The sequence below is a fragment of the Mus caroli genome, unplaced genomic scaffold (assembly GCF_978045245.1).
Source record: "Mus caroli unplaced genomic scaffold, Mus_caroli_1 scaffold_13, whole genome shotgun sequence".
Taxonomy (NCBI): Eukaryota; Metazoa; Chordata; class Mammalia; order Rodentia; family Muridae; genus Mus; species Mus caroli.
This window is the reverse complement of record NW_028227268.1, coordinates 18,786,637-18,803,354: the sequence shown is the minus strand read 5'-3', so window position 1 is coordinate 18,803,354 and position 16,718 is coordinate 18,786,637. Positions and strand designations below refer to the sequence as shown.

General features: G+C 51.9%; 1 protein-coding gene across 3 annotated transcripts in view; it reads right to left on the bottom strand.

Moving 5' to 3' along the window:
• Positions 1-6,377: 6,377 nt before the first annotated feature.
• Arhgap27 (Rho GTPase activating protein 27) overlaps positions 6,378-16,718 on the bottom strand; it is a 31,898-nt gene continuing 21,557 nt past the window's right edge. For 2 of the 3 annotated variants that reach the window (XM_021176305.2, XM_021176306.3), the window contains 15 exons: positions 14,599-15,018; positions 14,087-14,269; positions 13,820-13,900; positions 13,645-13,728; positions 13,308-13,375; positions 12,922-13,012; positions 12,408-12,512; positions 9,874-9,972; positions 9,137-9,242; positions 8,890-9,012; positions 8,719-8,817; positions 8,456-8,533; positions 8,230-8,364; positions 8,036-8,141; positions 6,378-7,925 (listed from right to left, as the gene is read on the bottom strand). In XM_021176305.2, coding sequence (XP_021031964.1) covers positions 7,748-7,925; positions 8,036-8,141; positions 8,230-8,364; positions 8,456-8,533; positions 8,719-8,817; positions 8,890-9,012; positions 9,137-9,242; positions 9,874-9,972; positions 12,408-12,512; positions 12,922-13,012; positions 13,308-13,375; positions 13,645-13,728; positions 13,820-13,900; positions 14,087-14,269; positions 14,599-15,018 — 1,956 coding nt within the window. In that variant the 3' untranslated portion in view covers positions 6,378-7,747. The remainder of the gene's footprint in view (positions 7,926-8,035; positions 8,142-8,229; positions 8,365-8,455; positions 8,534-8,718; positions 8,818-8,889; positions 9,013-9,136; positions 9,243-9,873; positions 9,973-12,407; positions 12,513-12,921; positions 13,013-13,307; positions 13,376-13,644; positions 13,729-13,819; positions 13,901-14,086; positions 14,270-14,598; positions 15,019-16,718) is intronic. The other variant, XM_085829512.1, reaches the window with a different exon arrangement.

The window sequence follows — 16,718 nt, the reverse complement described above, 5'->3', positions numbered from 1 at the left end:
GGTAGCATGGGTGGGGGGGGAGGTGCTCAGGCATCCTCAACAACAACCGCCTCTGACTTGGGGAGCTCCCCGCCCCCCGACCTCTCCTTTCCAAGTTTTGTCTCTTCTAAGGGTCTGTGTCCTTTGCTTTACCCCAGCCTTAGAGCTTAAAGTTGCACGGAAACCTGTGGGCTAGGACATACTGGAGAAGACGCTTGGGTTCTCTTGGCTCATACAAAGTCCCAAAGTGTCCCTTCTCGCTCTGGGTGTGTCTGTGGGATTACCCCTCAGGTAAAAGGGCTCTCGTGCCCCCTGCTGGCAGCTCTGCTCCAAGCATCCCTGTCACTCGCTGAGGATGCACCTTTGTGAGAAGCAAGGCGGGTTTCCAGGCTGTGGGGGCTGAGGGGTGGGGGTGGGAGTGGGGTGGGGGCAGGGCATGAGTAGAGGTAGGGAACGTTGGGGTGGGGTTGGGGATGGTGGAATACTGACCTGCCAGAGTGGAGGATTGGTTATTCTTCGGAACCCTGGAGGTTTCCAAATTGGTTCACCTCCCTTTATCCTTTACCTCGAGCTATGAGCGACTTTTCAAAAACCTATCAGAGGCAGTCCTCGGAATCACAAGCCTCATCACTGGTTCTTTTGGGTCTGAAGCCCCTTGTGCCCAGTGCAGAGAGCCCAGTCTCCAGAGGCTACACGCTGTATGAGTTCATCTACAAAACGGTTTCAAAGGAAGAAATGAGAAATGGAGAAAGACCAGGTTGTCAACTGGGGAAGAGACAGGGAGATGTGAAGATAGAGGAACCCCAGGAGGGGGGCAGATGAGGATAGGAACATTTGTTGCTCTTGCATAGGACCCTGGTTCAAGTCCCATCATCCTCACAGCAGCTCACAATTGTCTGTAACTGCAGTTTCAGGGTATCTGAATGTCTTCTCCTGGCACAGGTGGCCACCAGTCCTATACCTACACACAGGCAAAAGTACTCATGAACTTAAAATAATAAATTAGGGCTGGAGAGGTGGCTCAGCGATTAAGAGCACTGGCTGCTCTTCCAGAGGTCTTGAGTTCAATTCCCAGCAACCACATAGTGGCACACAACCATCTGTAATGTGATCTGATGCCCTCTTCTGGCACATAGGTGTACATGCAGATAGAGCGCTCATACATTAAATGAATAAATAAAACCTTTTGAAAAAATAAATAAAAATAAAATAAAATAGAAATTCCATCCCATTCCTGCTTCCCCAGTTTTGGTGGTAGAGGTTGCCTAGAGCGTCTCAGGTGTTCTTTGGGTAAGCTGTCTCCCAAGAATGTTATTTTTGTTTTTTGTTTTTGTTTTGGACAGGGTCTCACTCTGTAGCTCTGACTTGCCTAGAACTCACTATATAGACCAGGCTGGCCTCAAGCTCGCAGAGACTCACCTGCTTCTGTCTCCCAAGAGCTAGGGTTAAAGGCATGCACCACCATGTCTGGCAGAAATGGGGGTTTTTGAAACAATAGAATCATTCTGTTTTGATTGTGGTGGTGGCTGTGACACTTTGTGCCTGTGACAAGATACAGAATTCTACATAAAGACACACAGTAAGGAGTGTGCAAGGGCCAGAGGAGTAGGCAGCCTCATAGCATAGTGGGGCTCATTAAGACTGGCATCTCTCAGGATGGATGTGAATAGCAGTTATGTAGGAGGTCATGATGGGCACTGGATGCTAACAGTAGCTTGCGACTTCAACACCAGGGGATCAGATACTCTCTTCTGGCCTTAGCAGATACCTGCACACACGACACACACACACACACACACACACCCCACACACACAGACTTACAGACAAAGGAAGAGGAGGTGGAAAAAGAGAAGGAGGAGAAAGGATCTTGGTGTGTTGCTATTCCAGAACTTGGGATATAGAAGCAGGAGTATGGGAAACTCAAGGTTATCTTTGGCTCTATAGCAAGATGGAGGCCTGTCTGACTGTGTTGTGACTCTGTCTCAACGCTATACAACACAAAACAGGAAGACTGGCCACAGAGTCTTTCTGATGATCGCCACCTAGTGGTGCATGTGAGTACTGCAGGATGGAGCGTGTTCTGTTGGTGGGCACCCCAACTCCACCCCTTTTTAGTAAAAGGAATCTCATATCAAAGGTCTTTTTTGCTAAGGCCTCTAGCAGGAGAACACCCAGGCTTGAAAGGCCCAGGAAGGCAGGCTCCCTTCCTGCCCTCTTGTCAATATAATGAGACCCATTCCGCTTTGGTCTAGCAAGGCGCTCTACCTCAAACACCCTTGCCCCAAAGCATATAGAAAGTAGCTTTCCTGAGACACTGCTGTTCTGAGGTCTTCAGAAAAGACTGCTGCAGAACCCTGGGATCAAAGGACTCACAGGCCCAGCATGGTGGTCTTGTGGCTGTAAATCTCTAGGACCGGGGCTAGCCTAGAAGACTAATGTGATTTCACAAACATACCTGCACTAGGTTCAGGGTTGGAAAAGCTGCACAAGACAAACTGTGCAATCGTGGCCAGCTTCTGAGGCAGATGTAGATGTCCCACTTTTATAGGTAAGTGGCCTGGTGCAAGCTACCTGCTAAGATCACTCAATAAGAAATGTCAGGGAAGAGGGGGGAAGCTGGAGAGATGGCTCAGCAGTTACAAGTGTTCCCTGCCCTTCCAGAGGACCTGAGTTTGGTTCCCAGCATTGACATTAGTGCCTTGCAAGCACCTGTAACTCCAGTTCCAGGGACTCTGACACCCTCTTCTAGCCTCCACTAACATCCATGCAAAAATTAAAACAAAAATATGTTTGTTTGTTTGTTTGTTTTTTTAAAAAGCAGGGTTGGAATGTGGTCTCCGGATACTTGGCTTTTGATATTTTCAGTTGTGAATGAATACTACATTTATTTACAGTGTGTGTGTGTGCACATGTGCTCACATCCATGTTCACATAAATATGCAGAGAAAAACTTCGGGGAGTCAGTTCTCTCTGTTCTACCATGTGATTCCAGGGATCAAACTTGGCTCTTCAAGGTTGTTGTCAAGGTTCTTTACCCACTGAGTTCTCTCTCTCACCCATGAACAAGTATTTATTGAACTCCCATTATGTCAGTCTCTATGATAGGTAATGAGGACACAACAAAACCTTCTCCCTCTGGACGCTTTCGGGGTTAATGACTCATCATGATATCCAGCTGTAAAGTGGTCAATGAAGAAAAGAGATGCATTCAGGTCTCTAATAGTGTATACGGGGGAAGGTGGCACAGGTGAGAAATGGTGACTTCAGAACAGCACTGAAAGATAGCTGACCAATCAAAGGAAAAAGTGGAAAAGAACACAGCCCATACAAAGGTCCTGGGTCAGGAAAGAACACAGGACATTTGGGAAATTGATGGGAGGCTGTTGTAGTTATAGCTCAGAAACCAAGACAGTGTGTGAGGTGCAGGCCTTGCAAGTTGGTGTGTGCTCTAGCCAAAAGCGTTATTAGGAATTTGGAACAATCAATTCATACACTCTTCATATCACCGTAGAGAAGGCATTGCTATTGTACCCCCATTCTCCTGATGAATACACTGAGGTGCAGAAGAGATCAGTCTGGGTTCGAGTCAGGCAGTTTGGCTCCAGTGCCCTGCCGCTATGTCATTCTGCTGAGGGGTGAGGAAGTGGCTGAGGAGGGGCAAGGGTTGAGCCTGGTGGGCTACACCCAAGCTTGGGGTCTTATTCCAAATGCATTTAAGATAAAAGGAATGATATTACTTTGGGGGGGTGGACACATGTGTCACAACAAACACGTGGTGGTCAGAGGTCAGAGGTCAACTTCGGGACTCGGTTCCCTCCTTCTGCACTCAGGTTGAGAGAGTTGGCAGTAGACACCTTTACCCACTGAGCTACCTCACCGGACAGTAAGCTAACCAGGGCTGGGTTTTAAACTGAGGCTGGGGGGGGGGTGTGCTGAGGGGGGAGGCTGAGGACAGGGGATAGGGAAGCGCTGAGTGGGACTCCAGGCTGACCTTAGCTCCCTGAGCCAGGTTGGTGGGAGAGAGACAGTTGCTAAGGTTTAGGACATGGACCAGAGTGAGCCTGCCATATTCCAAGGTTTTAGCTTGTCCATCTGGGGGATGACAGAGCCGTGTCCTGGGATAGGCAAACCCTGGAGGAAGACTTGTTTGGGGGAAAAAAATCAAGGATCCAATGTCAGGCTGAGGTCTGTCAAAGGGCAGACATCATTGATGCTGTGGCTGGTGTCATACTGGGAGCAAGGACAGGGAGCAGGGTCTGGCCTGAGAATTCCTTCTTCCCATGCTTGGCCAGAGCTGGAAGGAACATGAAGGGGCTGAGGGAGAGATGTTTCCAGGAGAGGCTGCTTGCCCCAGGAAGCCAGGGAAGCTGGAGACTCAAAGTGTCGTCCACCAGAGATTCTGTGGTCTGTGGCATCCAGGGGCTGAGAACAGTGGATGGAATGGCGAACATGACACCTTTCAAAGTCTAGCTGTACATGTAGGTGCTTGCCATCAGCTACCCATATGATGAAGGAAAGGACCAGCTTTTGCAAGTTGAACTTTGACCTCCTAACATGCACGCTTCTTCAACACACATACACAATATATAAATAATAAATATAATTTTAACGTCTGGCTCTGAGAGTGGGAGAGTGGATCTGGTTTTAGGGAAGTGTGTGGCGGAGGGTTTCCTAGTGTGACAGTGACTGGAACATCTTCCCGTGGGGTCAGGTAGGTGTAGTGGACACCGTGGGTACGGTAGCCTCCTCCATGACTGAAGCTTCCCTGTGGATGGAGGTAGGGGTTGCGACCCACAGCTCTTTTCCAAGCTCTGCTGGGACATGCCCAGGGCTGAAAACAAGGTGCTTTGCCCTGATTTGTGCCAACTGTCAGGCAACTTGGGTGCTCAATAGAGCAGTCTGCACAGGACAGACAACGCGTTCACTCACCCAGAACTTGGCTGAGTCAGGACGAGGCCCCATAATGTGGCCCGCATTCCTGTACAGATGTCTGTCTTGAGGGCCCCAGGTTGACCTCCCTGCTTGTATTTGCCGGTGACTGCCACCCAACACAACAGCTCAATATGTCATGGAGAGCCGTGGGTGTTTTTATGAAAGAAAGGAGACCCATCCTTCCCACGGAGGTGTGGAGAACGAGAGAGAGAGAGAGAGAGACAGAGAGAGACAGAGAGAGAGATAGAGAGAGAGACAGAGACAGAGAGAGAGACAGAGACAGAGACAGAAAGAGGAGGAGCTTTCTGGGCCTTACTGTGGTTGCTGTGTTTCCAGTCATTGCTGGGGCCTGAGACCAGCCACCTGTGGAGAGGGAGGGAGGGAGGCAGATGGGGCTCTGAAGAGATCTAGTGAAAGTCAATGGTGGTAGACAGTACAACCCCCCTCCCCCCATGGCTGCTGCTGAAGGTGGTGGGGGAAAGACACAAGAAGATGCGAGGGTCACCGTGGGACCTGGCAACCCAAGAGGATGGAAACACAGGTCAACAAATGCAAGCTCACGGCTCCCTGCAAGTCACACTGAAGCCCGAGCCCTACCTAGCGTGATGGCGTTTGGAAACGGGGCCTTTGGGAGTGACTAGGTTTAAGTGAGGTCATAATTGAAGTTGGGATCTGACCTTGGCAAGACCAGACCTTTAGATCCACTCCCCTTTAAGAACGTGGCTAGAAAGTGCTGCCTGCAAGCCAAAGATGCCCTCGTCCCCCCACCCCACCTCATCCCACTGTGCTGCAGCCTCAGCAGGAACATCCCGCCTCCAGCTTTGTGAGGAACACATTTCTGTTGACTAAGCAGGTTACAATAGCAGCTGCAGCTCTCTGAGCCAATGTGGCCACAGAAATGCTTGTATGGCGCTGTCTGTCTTGACAGCCTCTGAGAGGGTAGAACCCACGATCCTTCAGTTAGCAAATGAATTAAGACAAGGTGGCAGGGGCTGGAGTGTTGGCTCAGAGGTTAAGAGCACTGGCTGCTCTTCCAGAGGTCCCCGAGTTCAATTCCCAACAACCATATGGTAGTTCATAACCATTTATGAGGTCTGGTGCCCTCCTGTGGTCGGTGGGCATACATACAGACAGAACACTGTATACATAATCAATCAATCGATCAACCAATCAATCTTTTAAAGAAAGAAAAGGAAGGAAGGAAGGAAGGAAGGAAGGAAGGAAGGAAGGAAGGAAGGAAGGAAAGGTATCAGCTGAGCCTGATGACGCAATGTCAGTGCTTGAGAGGTGGAGGCAGGATGGTCAGAAGTTCAAGGCCCTCCTCAGCTGTACACTGAGGCAGGATGATATAGGCAGGCTGAGGTCCAGAGTAGCTTTCCACATCCTACAATGCTCTGCTGAGAGTCCAAGGTGTTTAAGCTAGAATCCAGTCTTCCAGGCTACTACCAAAGTACATTCGCCAAAGTAGGAGAATAAACATTTTATTTAACAGTTAGTCATTAGCTTGCCTTAGGACTTTAAATATATAGGTATACAGCAAGAGGCCTCCATTTGTCTCTTCTGTGCCCTGCTACCATCAGGGCTGGGCCTGCATCAGCCGTACTCACTGGGAGCCCCAAGCTCCAGAACGCATGCGTAGAACCCCTGCCCCAGGGCACAGTGCCAGGCACATGAGGACCCACAATAAATATGGACTGCATGAAACCAAGGGAGAAGCCTGTGGGAAAGGCTGGCATAGTCTGAATGCTCAATAAATATTAGCTATTATTGTTTGTTGAGTCAGTGGGAGTGGGTAGAGCTGGGGGCTCAGATCCATAGACTGAGGTGCATGAGGGAGGAAGCGGGCAGCTGATACAGGTTCAACTGTTTGCCTAAGGCTGTGACCTCCCAGACAGGCCTCTGCATGGCAAGTGGGTACCAGGTAGGCATCCAGCCAGCCAGGGTGTAGACAGTGGCTGGGGGCTTCAGGTAGGCACCCACCCAGGGTGTAGACAGCAGCTGGAGGCTTCTATTTATGCTGTCTCCCTCTCAAACAGCTGTGGTAGGTTCCCTGCTGCCTTTGGGGGCCCCCAACCTCTAACCTACACAAACTGCTCCAGCATTTATTCTGGTCTACCTACAGGCTGTGCTGTAGTGGGGCTGGGGCGTCACTCTCTTCTAGAAGCTGGGCTTGCTGTGGGGATAGCCTTTGCAGGGAATCAGACCACCTATGGACCCCTGAAGTACTGTGACTTCTGCAAGCCCCAGATTGCCAGGTTTGGAATGTGGTTAGTATGAAGAACTTCTGTAGAGAGCGGGTGTGGCCCAAGGAGAGAGGGAAGCATCGGAAAAGTTCTCAGGAGGCCTGCATCAGAGTGGCACTGGAGCGGAAGGCTGAGGGAGGCAGTCAGTGGCCTGGGCTGGCAGCCAGGGTCAGTCCTCCCCTGGCAGCAGAGACAATGTCAGTAGCTGCTTCATGACCTCTTGCGTAGTACGAGACCTACAGGGTCTCCACCAAGGCCTGGACAGGTACAGGCTTAAGGAAAACAGAATGCCCTCACCAAAATCCCCTCTCCCAGCCGGGGTTGGGTGGGTGGGTGGGTGGTGGTGGGGGAACTAGAAAGACATTTACCTCCCTCCCCCAGGCACGTTCTCACATCCACACAATAGGCGGCGCTGTAATTAGGGAAAGGGCCCTAATGGAGAGGGAGAAATCACATTTCATGAACTGCCCACCAGGGGTCACTGTACCCTCTGAATGGAGGGGCGTTGAAGTCACAGTGCAGCGGGGGTGGGAAGCGGAGAGCCTCAGAGGAGGTCCAGCCTCACGGCCTCCAGCTAACCCACGGTCCACAGTCAGTGCGGTGGGAAGATGTCCGCGCACTGATGTAGGATGAGTTCCACCACCTGGTTCTGGAACACCATGGTCATGGGCATGCTGGCCTCCTCCATCTCAGGCCGCAGCAGCGTGGGCCCGAACACTATGGCCACATTCTGCACAGTCATACGGTTCTGCTCGCCATGCTCGATCACCCTGCAGTGGGATTGGTGGGATTAAGAGGTTAGAGATTGGGGAGTCTCTCAACATGGGCTCCAGTCACGACTAGCCCTCCTCTTTTGCTCTAGGAAATATGGCTCGCTCACCGGCAGAGATGCTGGATGAGCAGTCGGAGGGTGTCCTGGTTGGGAGCTGGCAGCGTGCGCACCAGGTCACGCACGCAGCGGCTGCGCTGGGCTGGGTCCTGCAGCTCTGAGTGAAAGAAGAGACCAGAGATGGTCTGCTGGCTGTAAGGAAAGCGGGCCAACCTCCCCATCCTTTCTCTTCCCAAGCCACTCACTAATGGCTGCTATGAACTGGTGGAAGTGCGAGAAGGGGAAGAGAGGTTCCGGCAGCTCTCGGAAGAAGAGCTTCAGGGCACCCGTGATCACGTGGACGTCTTCCCAGCGCCCGTCGTCCAAATCCAAGCGTTCATCTGCAGCAGGGAAGGGCCCAGGGGATTGAGAAGCAGTCAGCACCCCCTCATGCCTCCAGGCCCCAGGGCAGGGACTGGAAAAAGGCCTCACCGTGATCCACCTTATAGCGCAGCTTCTGGATGGTGGCCAGGTTCCCACTGATGCGGTACAGCCCATCAATATCCAGCCCTGCGGGAAAGAAAATGGCTGACCCTGGAAGGACTGGGGCTCCTAACGATTTCTACTCAGGCTTTTCATACTCGGAGTTTTTCCAGCTCCTTCTTCTTGACCCTGTGCTCACCCAGGGGGGTCTCCACCCTTAGCTCCCTAAAAGCTGGTCGCGAGGCGCTGCCTGTCTGCGCATGCATACATACCCCGGGCCTCGACGGTGCGGATGCATTGCTGCACGAAGCGTGGCACAGGGCTCCTCTCGCGCTCACACAGTTGAGCCAGCGCGCATCCAAACACCTGGTCTGGGGGAGAGGTTGGTCAGCGCTGCCCTGCCCCGCGCCACCTGAGCCCGGATCCCGGCGAACTGCAGGTACCTTTGATGTAGCCCTTGTCCCGCAAAGACTGCAGAGTGGGTCGTCTCTGTAGGAATTTACGGAGCTTGTGCCGGACCCTGCTCAAGTCGCTTTCCAGGCCTCCGGGGCTAAGCGAGGGTGAGGCTGTCACAGACCGAACTCAGTCAGCAGGTGGCAGTAATGGCCCTAGACTCCTACCAGGGCATCACTTCCCGTCTCCCAGTGGGGGAGTCTTCTGGTCGCCTTCCCACCTGATCCCATCGCACACCTGCGTTCTGCCGTACATCCTCCTCCCGCCAGCTTCCGAGGCGCTCACTGGACCCGAATTCAGCACTGCTGGGCTCACCTTCCTCCCCTTGGAGCAGGTCTGCAGACTGGCAATCAGACAACCTCAGAGAAGCAAGGCCTGGGGCGGACTGGGGCCTCTTATGAACTTACAATTCATATTGTAAGGCCAGACCTCTGTTGATCATGCCAACAGTACCTCCTGTATCTGGATCCCTACAACCGAAATCTGTACCCAGTGCTAACCCATATGGAATTAAGAGACAGATATTATCAGGCCATTGTCATATAAGTAGCTGTTGATTTTGTCAGAGCCCTGGATCAAATTCAGGACCATTTGCATACCAGGCAACCCCTCTGTCACACTCTGTCACTAAGCTATACCCACAACCCATAATTGGCACTACTGGGGCTGTGGCTCCAGGGCAAAGCACTTGTCTAGAAGACAGAAGGCCCTTGGATTCAATCTGTTAATGCTTTATCTTCTAGTTGTAGCTGTCATTCCTGTCTGGTTCCTAAGACCCAATTCCTGAGTCTGGTTCCCTCCCTCCCTCCCTCAAAATGACATGTCTCTTCAGGTTGTTCCTGTCCCCTCCTGTAGAGTCTTGCAAAACCAGCCCCAGAGCTGGTGTCATGAGGTTCTCTGTGCATAGTTGAGGGGCCTGCATAAAAAGCTCAAGCCCTTCCCTATCAGCCCTGGAGGTTCCCCGCTCTGCCTACCAGCTCCGAGATGCCTTCGGCAATGGCTTTGTGCCAGGTGCTGATGATGGCTTCGGAATCGTGCTGGATCAGGTACTCTGAGCCATCTCGGCTTCGCAGCTGGAGGGACAAGTAGTCACACAAGTCAGTTCCCTATTCCTTGACCTACCTTGGGAGTAGGCTTAGAGTGTGTGTATGTGTGTGTGTATGTGTGTGTGTGTACTGAGAGGGAGGTGACAGGTCCCTGCCCTAAGCAACTCAGAGCCTAATAGAGCAAAGGCCACAGCCAGGCCTAACTCTTCCTCTTTGTTTAATGCTGTGGGTAACAGGTCCAGTACAGTTGAATCACTTTATGGGCATACAGCTCATAGTTATATGAGCTCATTGCTACCCGCCACAGAACACAACAGGCCTCCCCCCAGGTCCCAAGCAAATGATAGAAAATTCCTATGGAAGATCCTTGCTGCTGGAAGAGCAATGGGGAAAACTACAGGGCGGAGCAGAAGCAGATGTTCGCTGATCCCAAACACCTGGAGGCTATGGAGTTTCGCCAGCTGCAAAGCCTGGCTTTAGAAGTCTACATCAGTCTTGCCCTTTGGTCCAGAGAGAGGCAGATAGCAGAATCTGGTTCACACAGTAGGGGAACAACTTCTAGACTCAGAGAAAACTGTCCTTTGGTTCTCCTCTTTCAGGTTCTCTTCAGCCTCTAAGAGGCTGGAGAGGTGGCTCAGCCAGCTGTGAAGAGAGCTTGTTGCTCTTGCAGAAGATCTGGGTTTGGTTCCTAGCACCCACCAGGTGGCTGACAACCATTCAGTTCCAGGGAACCCAATACCCCTTTCTGACTTCTGTGGGGTACCAGGCACACATGTGATGTGCGAGCATGCGTGTGTGTGCGCGCACACACACATATATGCATACATGAAGGCAAAACATTCACATATATAAAATAAATAAATCTAGAACCAACTAAAGCTTGGAGAACCGTAAAAACAGAACACCAGGGCTCCCGGCAGCATGTCTGGCCATGCTTCTGAACTTCTCCCTAATACGCTATCTGAAGCAGCCCTAAGGTCCCAGCTCAGTTTCCGCGGAGCTCTTTAGAAGGACACTTGTCCCGCTAGACCCCAGGTTCATAGAAACCCATTAGAAAGCTCTTTAAGAACCGAGAATCAGGAAACAGCTTAGATTCCCCGGAACGGAGAAAGGATCCTCTCCCCCACAGTAAAGATCTGTCTGTGTAAGTGATGGCTGTCCCTCCAAGAGACAGTAAAGATCTGTGAAACTGATGGCTGTCCCTTTTCTCTTTTGCTGCCAGGAGAACCTAACTTTTTCTCAGTGAGCACCAGAGCATCTGCTACTCACTGTCTGTCCCTAGTTCCTCCCCAGGCTGGACCATCCCTAACTTGTTTGGCCAGCGGCTGGCTACTGGTTTTTGTTAGGTATTTATTTATTTATTTATTTACCAGTTCATTGCCTGTGGTGTGTGTGTGTGTGTGTGTGTGTGAGTGTATGTGTGCATGTTTGTGCCTGTATGTATTATGTACATGTGTGTGTGTATTTCTGTGTGTGTATGCATGTGTGTGAATGTGTCTATGCATGTGTGTATGTGTGTGTTCCTGTGTATGTGCCTGAAAGTATATGTGTATGCCTGTGTGCTCACACACACGTGTGTGTATGTGTGCACACATGCGTGTATGTGTACCAGTGTAGGAATGCATGTGTGTGTGCATACATGTATGTGTGTGTGTATGCCTATGTGTTTGTGCACGAGAGTGTGTGAGTGTGTGTGTGAATGTTTGTGTGTGTGAGTGTGTGAATGTGTGTGTGTACTCACATGTACATGTGGCCAGGTGGAGGCCAGAGTCCAGCCTCAGATGTGGTCTACTTTTGGTCTTGTTTGTTTTTTGACAGCGTCTCCTATTGACTTGGAACTCAGCATTTAGGTTGGATTGGCTGAGCAGCAAGGCTCTCCCATCCCTGGGATTACAAGCATGTGCCAACACACTGCACATTCACATGGGCTCTGGGGATCATCAGCTCCTTCCGCTTGTGCGATAAGTACTGACTAAGCCATCTCCTCAGCCCTCACTGCCTATGTGTTTTTCTTGTGTTCTGCCTCACAGCTCTTAGGGACCGTCAAACCCCTGAACACTGAAGGGTGGGGCACCGAGACCTTGGCAGAGTCTTCTTGTTCTACCAGCTGAGGAAGCCAGACCAGCTTGTCGCTGCTTTATTTGATGGGGACCCAATAAAAACCGGATTCTGGGCTCTGGCCCATGAAAACAGGCTCCTGGCTCAGCCCATCACAGTGAACAGCTAGAATCAGAGTCCCTGGTCTCAGGCTGAGAGGAAGAAAGCGTTCTGGGGGGTGACCTTCTCTCCTAGACACCTGCTTCTTACCCTCAGGGGCAAGGTTGGGGACTTCAGACAGCATGACAACATTAGGCATGAGTCTTTGAGTCTTGGTAACTCCAGCCCTCCTTTCCACGGGCCCCCATTTCTCAGCCCTGTCTGCAGTGGGGTTCACAGGCCCCCTTCCCTGTCCAACCACTCACCTCTAACACATTCTTCTTGCTGGATTTGTCTTTGGGGGCCCAGGAGAGAGAGGCCCCCTTCAGTTCGACCGTGTATTCAGGGGTAGAGAGCTTGGAAGGCTGCCTCTGTGGGGAAGGAAGGAAGGAAGGAAGGAAGGAAGGAAGGAAGGAAGGAAGGAAGGAAGGAAGGAAGGAAGAAGTAAAATTATAAGGGCATCCATCCAGATGGGCTTGCTAAAGCCCCTGGTTCTGACACTCTGGCCCCTGGTGCATCTTTGTCCTAGAACCTGATGGCAAGCAGGAGGGGAGGGCAGGAAGGAACCAACCCCATTCTGTGAGCAGGGATCCTAGGCCCCAACCCCCCTGCTCTCCAGACTGGAGCTGACCATCCCCAAGGACAGTTCTTCAGGCCTAAAGTGGTGGGAGGTGTTCGTACAGGGGTGAATCCGCCATCACTGCCCTTTGACACTTGGGTAGCCATCTTTAAGACCAGAAAAAGAGCAGAAGGTGTCCCCTTCTCAGGGACGGGTCTCACCAGGCCGCCTGCAGCTGAGGTCTTTGAGTCTTTGAAGAAGGTCAGGACCCCGCCCTCCAACACTGTCCAGGAGGTGCTCCAGTGCTTCTTCCTGAGGAAGGAGGAAGTGGCGGTGGGTAGGGCTTAAATTTGCTCCTGGGCTGGAGGACTCACTGGACCCAAACACACACTAGGACATTGAGTTTTAAGAACATAGCTTGGGGTACTGGCTTGAGAGGGCTGGATTCCCCCAGATAGCTGGTAGCCAAGGAACCGTAGGATTCCGTTTCCTCACAGGACCTTGTATGGAGATGCTACCATGATTAGTAACTGTGGCATATGGGAGCCTAGGGGAACTTCATCATCCAGGGCCACCCTGCTAGGGTTGGGTCTGGACAGGCCCTCACCGAAGTCTCTTCCCCTTGTCTACCGTCTTGGTACGATGGAGGACTCCTGCCTTGTCCAAAGTCTTGATCTAAGAGAATGAGGGGAGAGGGAGTAGTCAGGAGGGAGGGGGCAAGTAGGAAGGGACAGAAGCTAGTGTCTCCTTGGTTGGAGGCTCCCCACAGGCTAAGCTCACTGAACCCTGTCAACTGCCCAGCTGCAGGAGGGAGGGTGATGTCCCTACAGAAGTAGGCACAAGGTTACTCTAGGGCTTTCCTGTTCTCTCTACTCTGGGTCTTACAGAGAAGGAGGACTATATTGCTCCTATCCCCGACCCCAGACTCCATGGCCCCTTCCCACCTTCTCCTCTGGAGGGCTAGCCTGGGCTGGAGTGTCGCTATCCTGGCTGGATTTGCGGACACTTCGAGGGGCAGGGATCGGGACCTGGGGAGAGATGCATAATCACTTATCATTCTGTCCAACCCCCGCACCCCCCCAACTCCTCTCCAGCTATCTCCCTTCCCAAGCTGGTTACCTGGGGCAGCTCCCACTGAACAGAGGAGTCCTCTAGGTTGTAGAAATATGGCTTCCCGTGCTGGTCCTCCAACCTTACCCACTGTGGACACAGGGATGGTCAGGGCCCTCAGCCTGGAGCCCAGGGTAGGACTAAGGGCTGGAGCACCAGACTTAATGTTGAATGGCACGAGGTGTTCACTTTAGATTTGAGGGGAGGTCCTAGTGGGGAAGTCGGGAAGGGAGTGAGAGCGAAGCAGTCTATGTCTGTCTACTAGTGAGGTCCTACCTGCTCTTGAGTGAACTGGTTGGTGTAGAGCATCTGCTTGTCTGGGGTAATTTGACAGGACCAGCCAGGGGGTGCAACCAAAGGAGAAGCGGGGCCCGGATCACTGAAGGAGCCCACAGGAGAGTAATCCTCTTCAGGGTAACTGGCCAGTAATTCGGGGTAGTCTGTTTCAGGAGTCGGGGGCTGCAGGGACCAAAAGATGGAGTCAGAGGTTCTCTGTCTCCTGCATCCCCTATCTTTACTCTCTAGTCCTTGGGGCCAAGAAGCAAGAAAAAAAAATCAGGGGCCCTAGGAGAGGGGTCTGCCCCTGCTCTCTGATCCCAGAGAAGCAAGAGGTGGGATTAGCAACTTCAGAGGCGGCCTGCCCCCATTCTTTGGTTTCTGATTAACATGAGAAGAGATTAAAGACGTCCAGAAATGCTCTGCCCACACATACAGCGTCCCACCCATCCTCGGATCCCTGAGAAGCAGGAGGTGGAATCAGTGGACTTGGGGTGGCCCCGCCCCCTCACCCTCTGCTGCCCGGGGCTTCGCGGGCTCAGGCTGGGCTGCATTTCCAGTTGTTCCTGGTGATCTTCCTCCAGCTCCTCGGTCTCGTCCTCCCAGGCCGTCTCACCGGTCAAGGGGTTGTAGAAGAAGACCCTGCGGCTCTCCTCATCCCAGTACTGGCCCCACTCTGTCTCCAGGCTCTCCCCGCTGCCCACAGAGGCCCGGGAGGTAGCCGGGCTGGTGGCTCCTTCAGGTGTTTCAAAGGGTGACTCCCAGGTGGTCTCGCCCGTGTCTGGGTTGTAGTAGTAGGGGCGCCCAGTGCCCGTGTCTGTGTGCGTCTCCCACACTGGGCTGAGCCGAGGAGGAGCTGCAGCTGAGCGAGGCGACGTGGCCCGAGGTTGCCTCTCTACATTGGCATACACTGGTTCCGGGGGGTCGTCCACCTGCGGGTGCCGAGGGAAATGACTTTTAGGGCAACTCCAGAGTCACACAGTGTGGCCATGGACATGCGTGCTTTGATCATCCCAGAAATTGTGGCAAAAAGAAAAAAACCATGTCTTTGAAAGTGCTGCGTGTCGGTTTATTGTATAACAAGAACTCAGCTCTGCGTTTACAGAGGAGTCTGCACTTAGGCGAAATGCCAGCAGGAATAGACCAATGGCCTGGGATCAAGTCTTTAGTGGGCTTCATTTGGGGGTCTTCTGGTTGTTCCGAGAGAGCATGGGAGAGAGCAGAGCAGCCAGATGGGCTGGGCTGGAGAATTAAGGCTCAAAGCAAGGAGTGGTCCCTTTCCCCACAAAGGACTGGGGCATCTAGGGTTTCATCTGGTTAGTCACGGAAGAGAGCTCACTGTGTGATTCACACTTTCTGCTTCCCTGCTGGTGGAGGGGCAAAGTCTCAGGCCATCCATCACCTGCCTGGGCTTGGGCTCTCCTTCCTGACACTCCCTGCCCCTGGCCTTGAACTTTAAGCTCTAGTTGCACTGAAGTCTCTGGGTCTGTCCCTGTCCACGCGGGAACTTCAGCAGATCCAGTGCCTTCAGTTCCCTTGCAGCCAGCCTGTCTGTGTCCAGGTCCACCCAGCTCTCCCCAGATCCCACCACTGTCCCCACCACACGCAGCCCAGCAGTGCCAGCCCCTTAGAAAGATAGACAACACCATTATCAAACCCAAGCCAGCAGAAATGCACCAGGGACTGATAGTTTCCTAAGAACACGTGATGCTCTTAGCAAACAGTACACCTCAAAAAGCATTAGCAATATGGGTGGGCTGTGGTTTGACTCTAAGTACTGCACACAATCAGGTAGTACATTTCTGTCACTCAGAAGACAGAGGCAGAAACTCACGTGTTCAAGGTTATCCTTGTCTACCTGTGGGGTTTGAAGCCAGGTTGGGGTATATGAGACCCTGTCTCAAAAAGACCAAAGCCAAACAAAATGCAGACAGAGGATCTATCTGGGCAGTGTGATTATGGGGGTTATGCTTGGGGGAGAGGGAGGGCTGGGTAATTGAATCCTAGGCCTCAGGTACAAAAGGCAAGTAGGTATTTGTCCAATTCTCTTTCCTTTAAAAAGGTTGGAGCTTCCAATTTTTGTAACAGTAATTAAAACACACACACACACAATATATATATATATATATGTATATATATACATACATACATATATGTATATATATACATACACACACACACACATATATATCAGACACACACACACACACACACACACACACACATATATATATATATATATATCAGACATACACACACACACACATATGTATATAATCATCACAAAAGTTCCTCCTCCATGGCTGAGACACCTGTGTAAGGGAGGCATGTTCTACTCAACCTGGCTCTCCTCCCTAGGAAGAAACATAAAAATCGCTCATTTGGGGCTGGAGAGATGGCTCAGTGGTTAAGAGCGTTTGCGGCTCTTGCAGAGGACCAGAGTTCAGTTCCGAGCACCCCCACGACGGCTCACGAACCTCTAACGCCAGCTCAAGCGGAACCAACTCCCTCTTCTGACCTCCTGGGCCACCAGGCACACACGTGGTGCATGTACATACATGAGTGTTTGTACTCACACACATACAAATAAATTAATCTTACCGCCACCCCACCACCACCCCGCCACCAACCC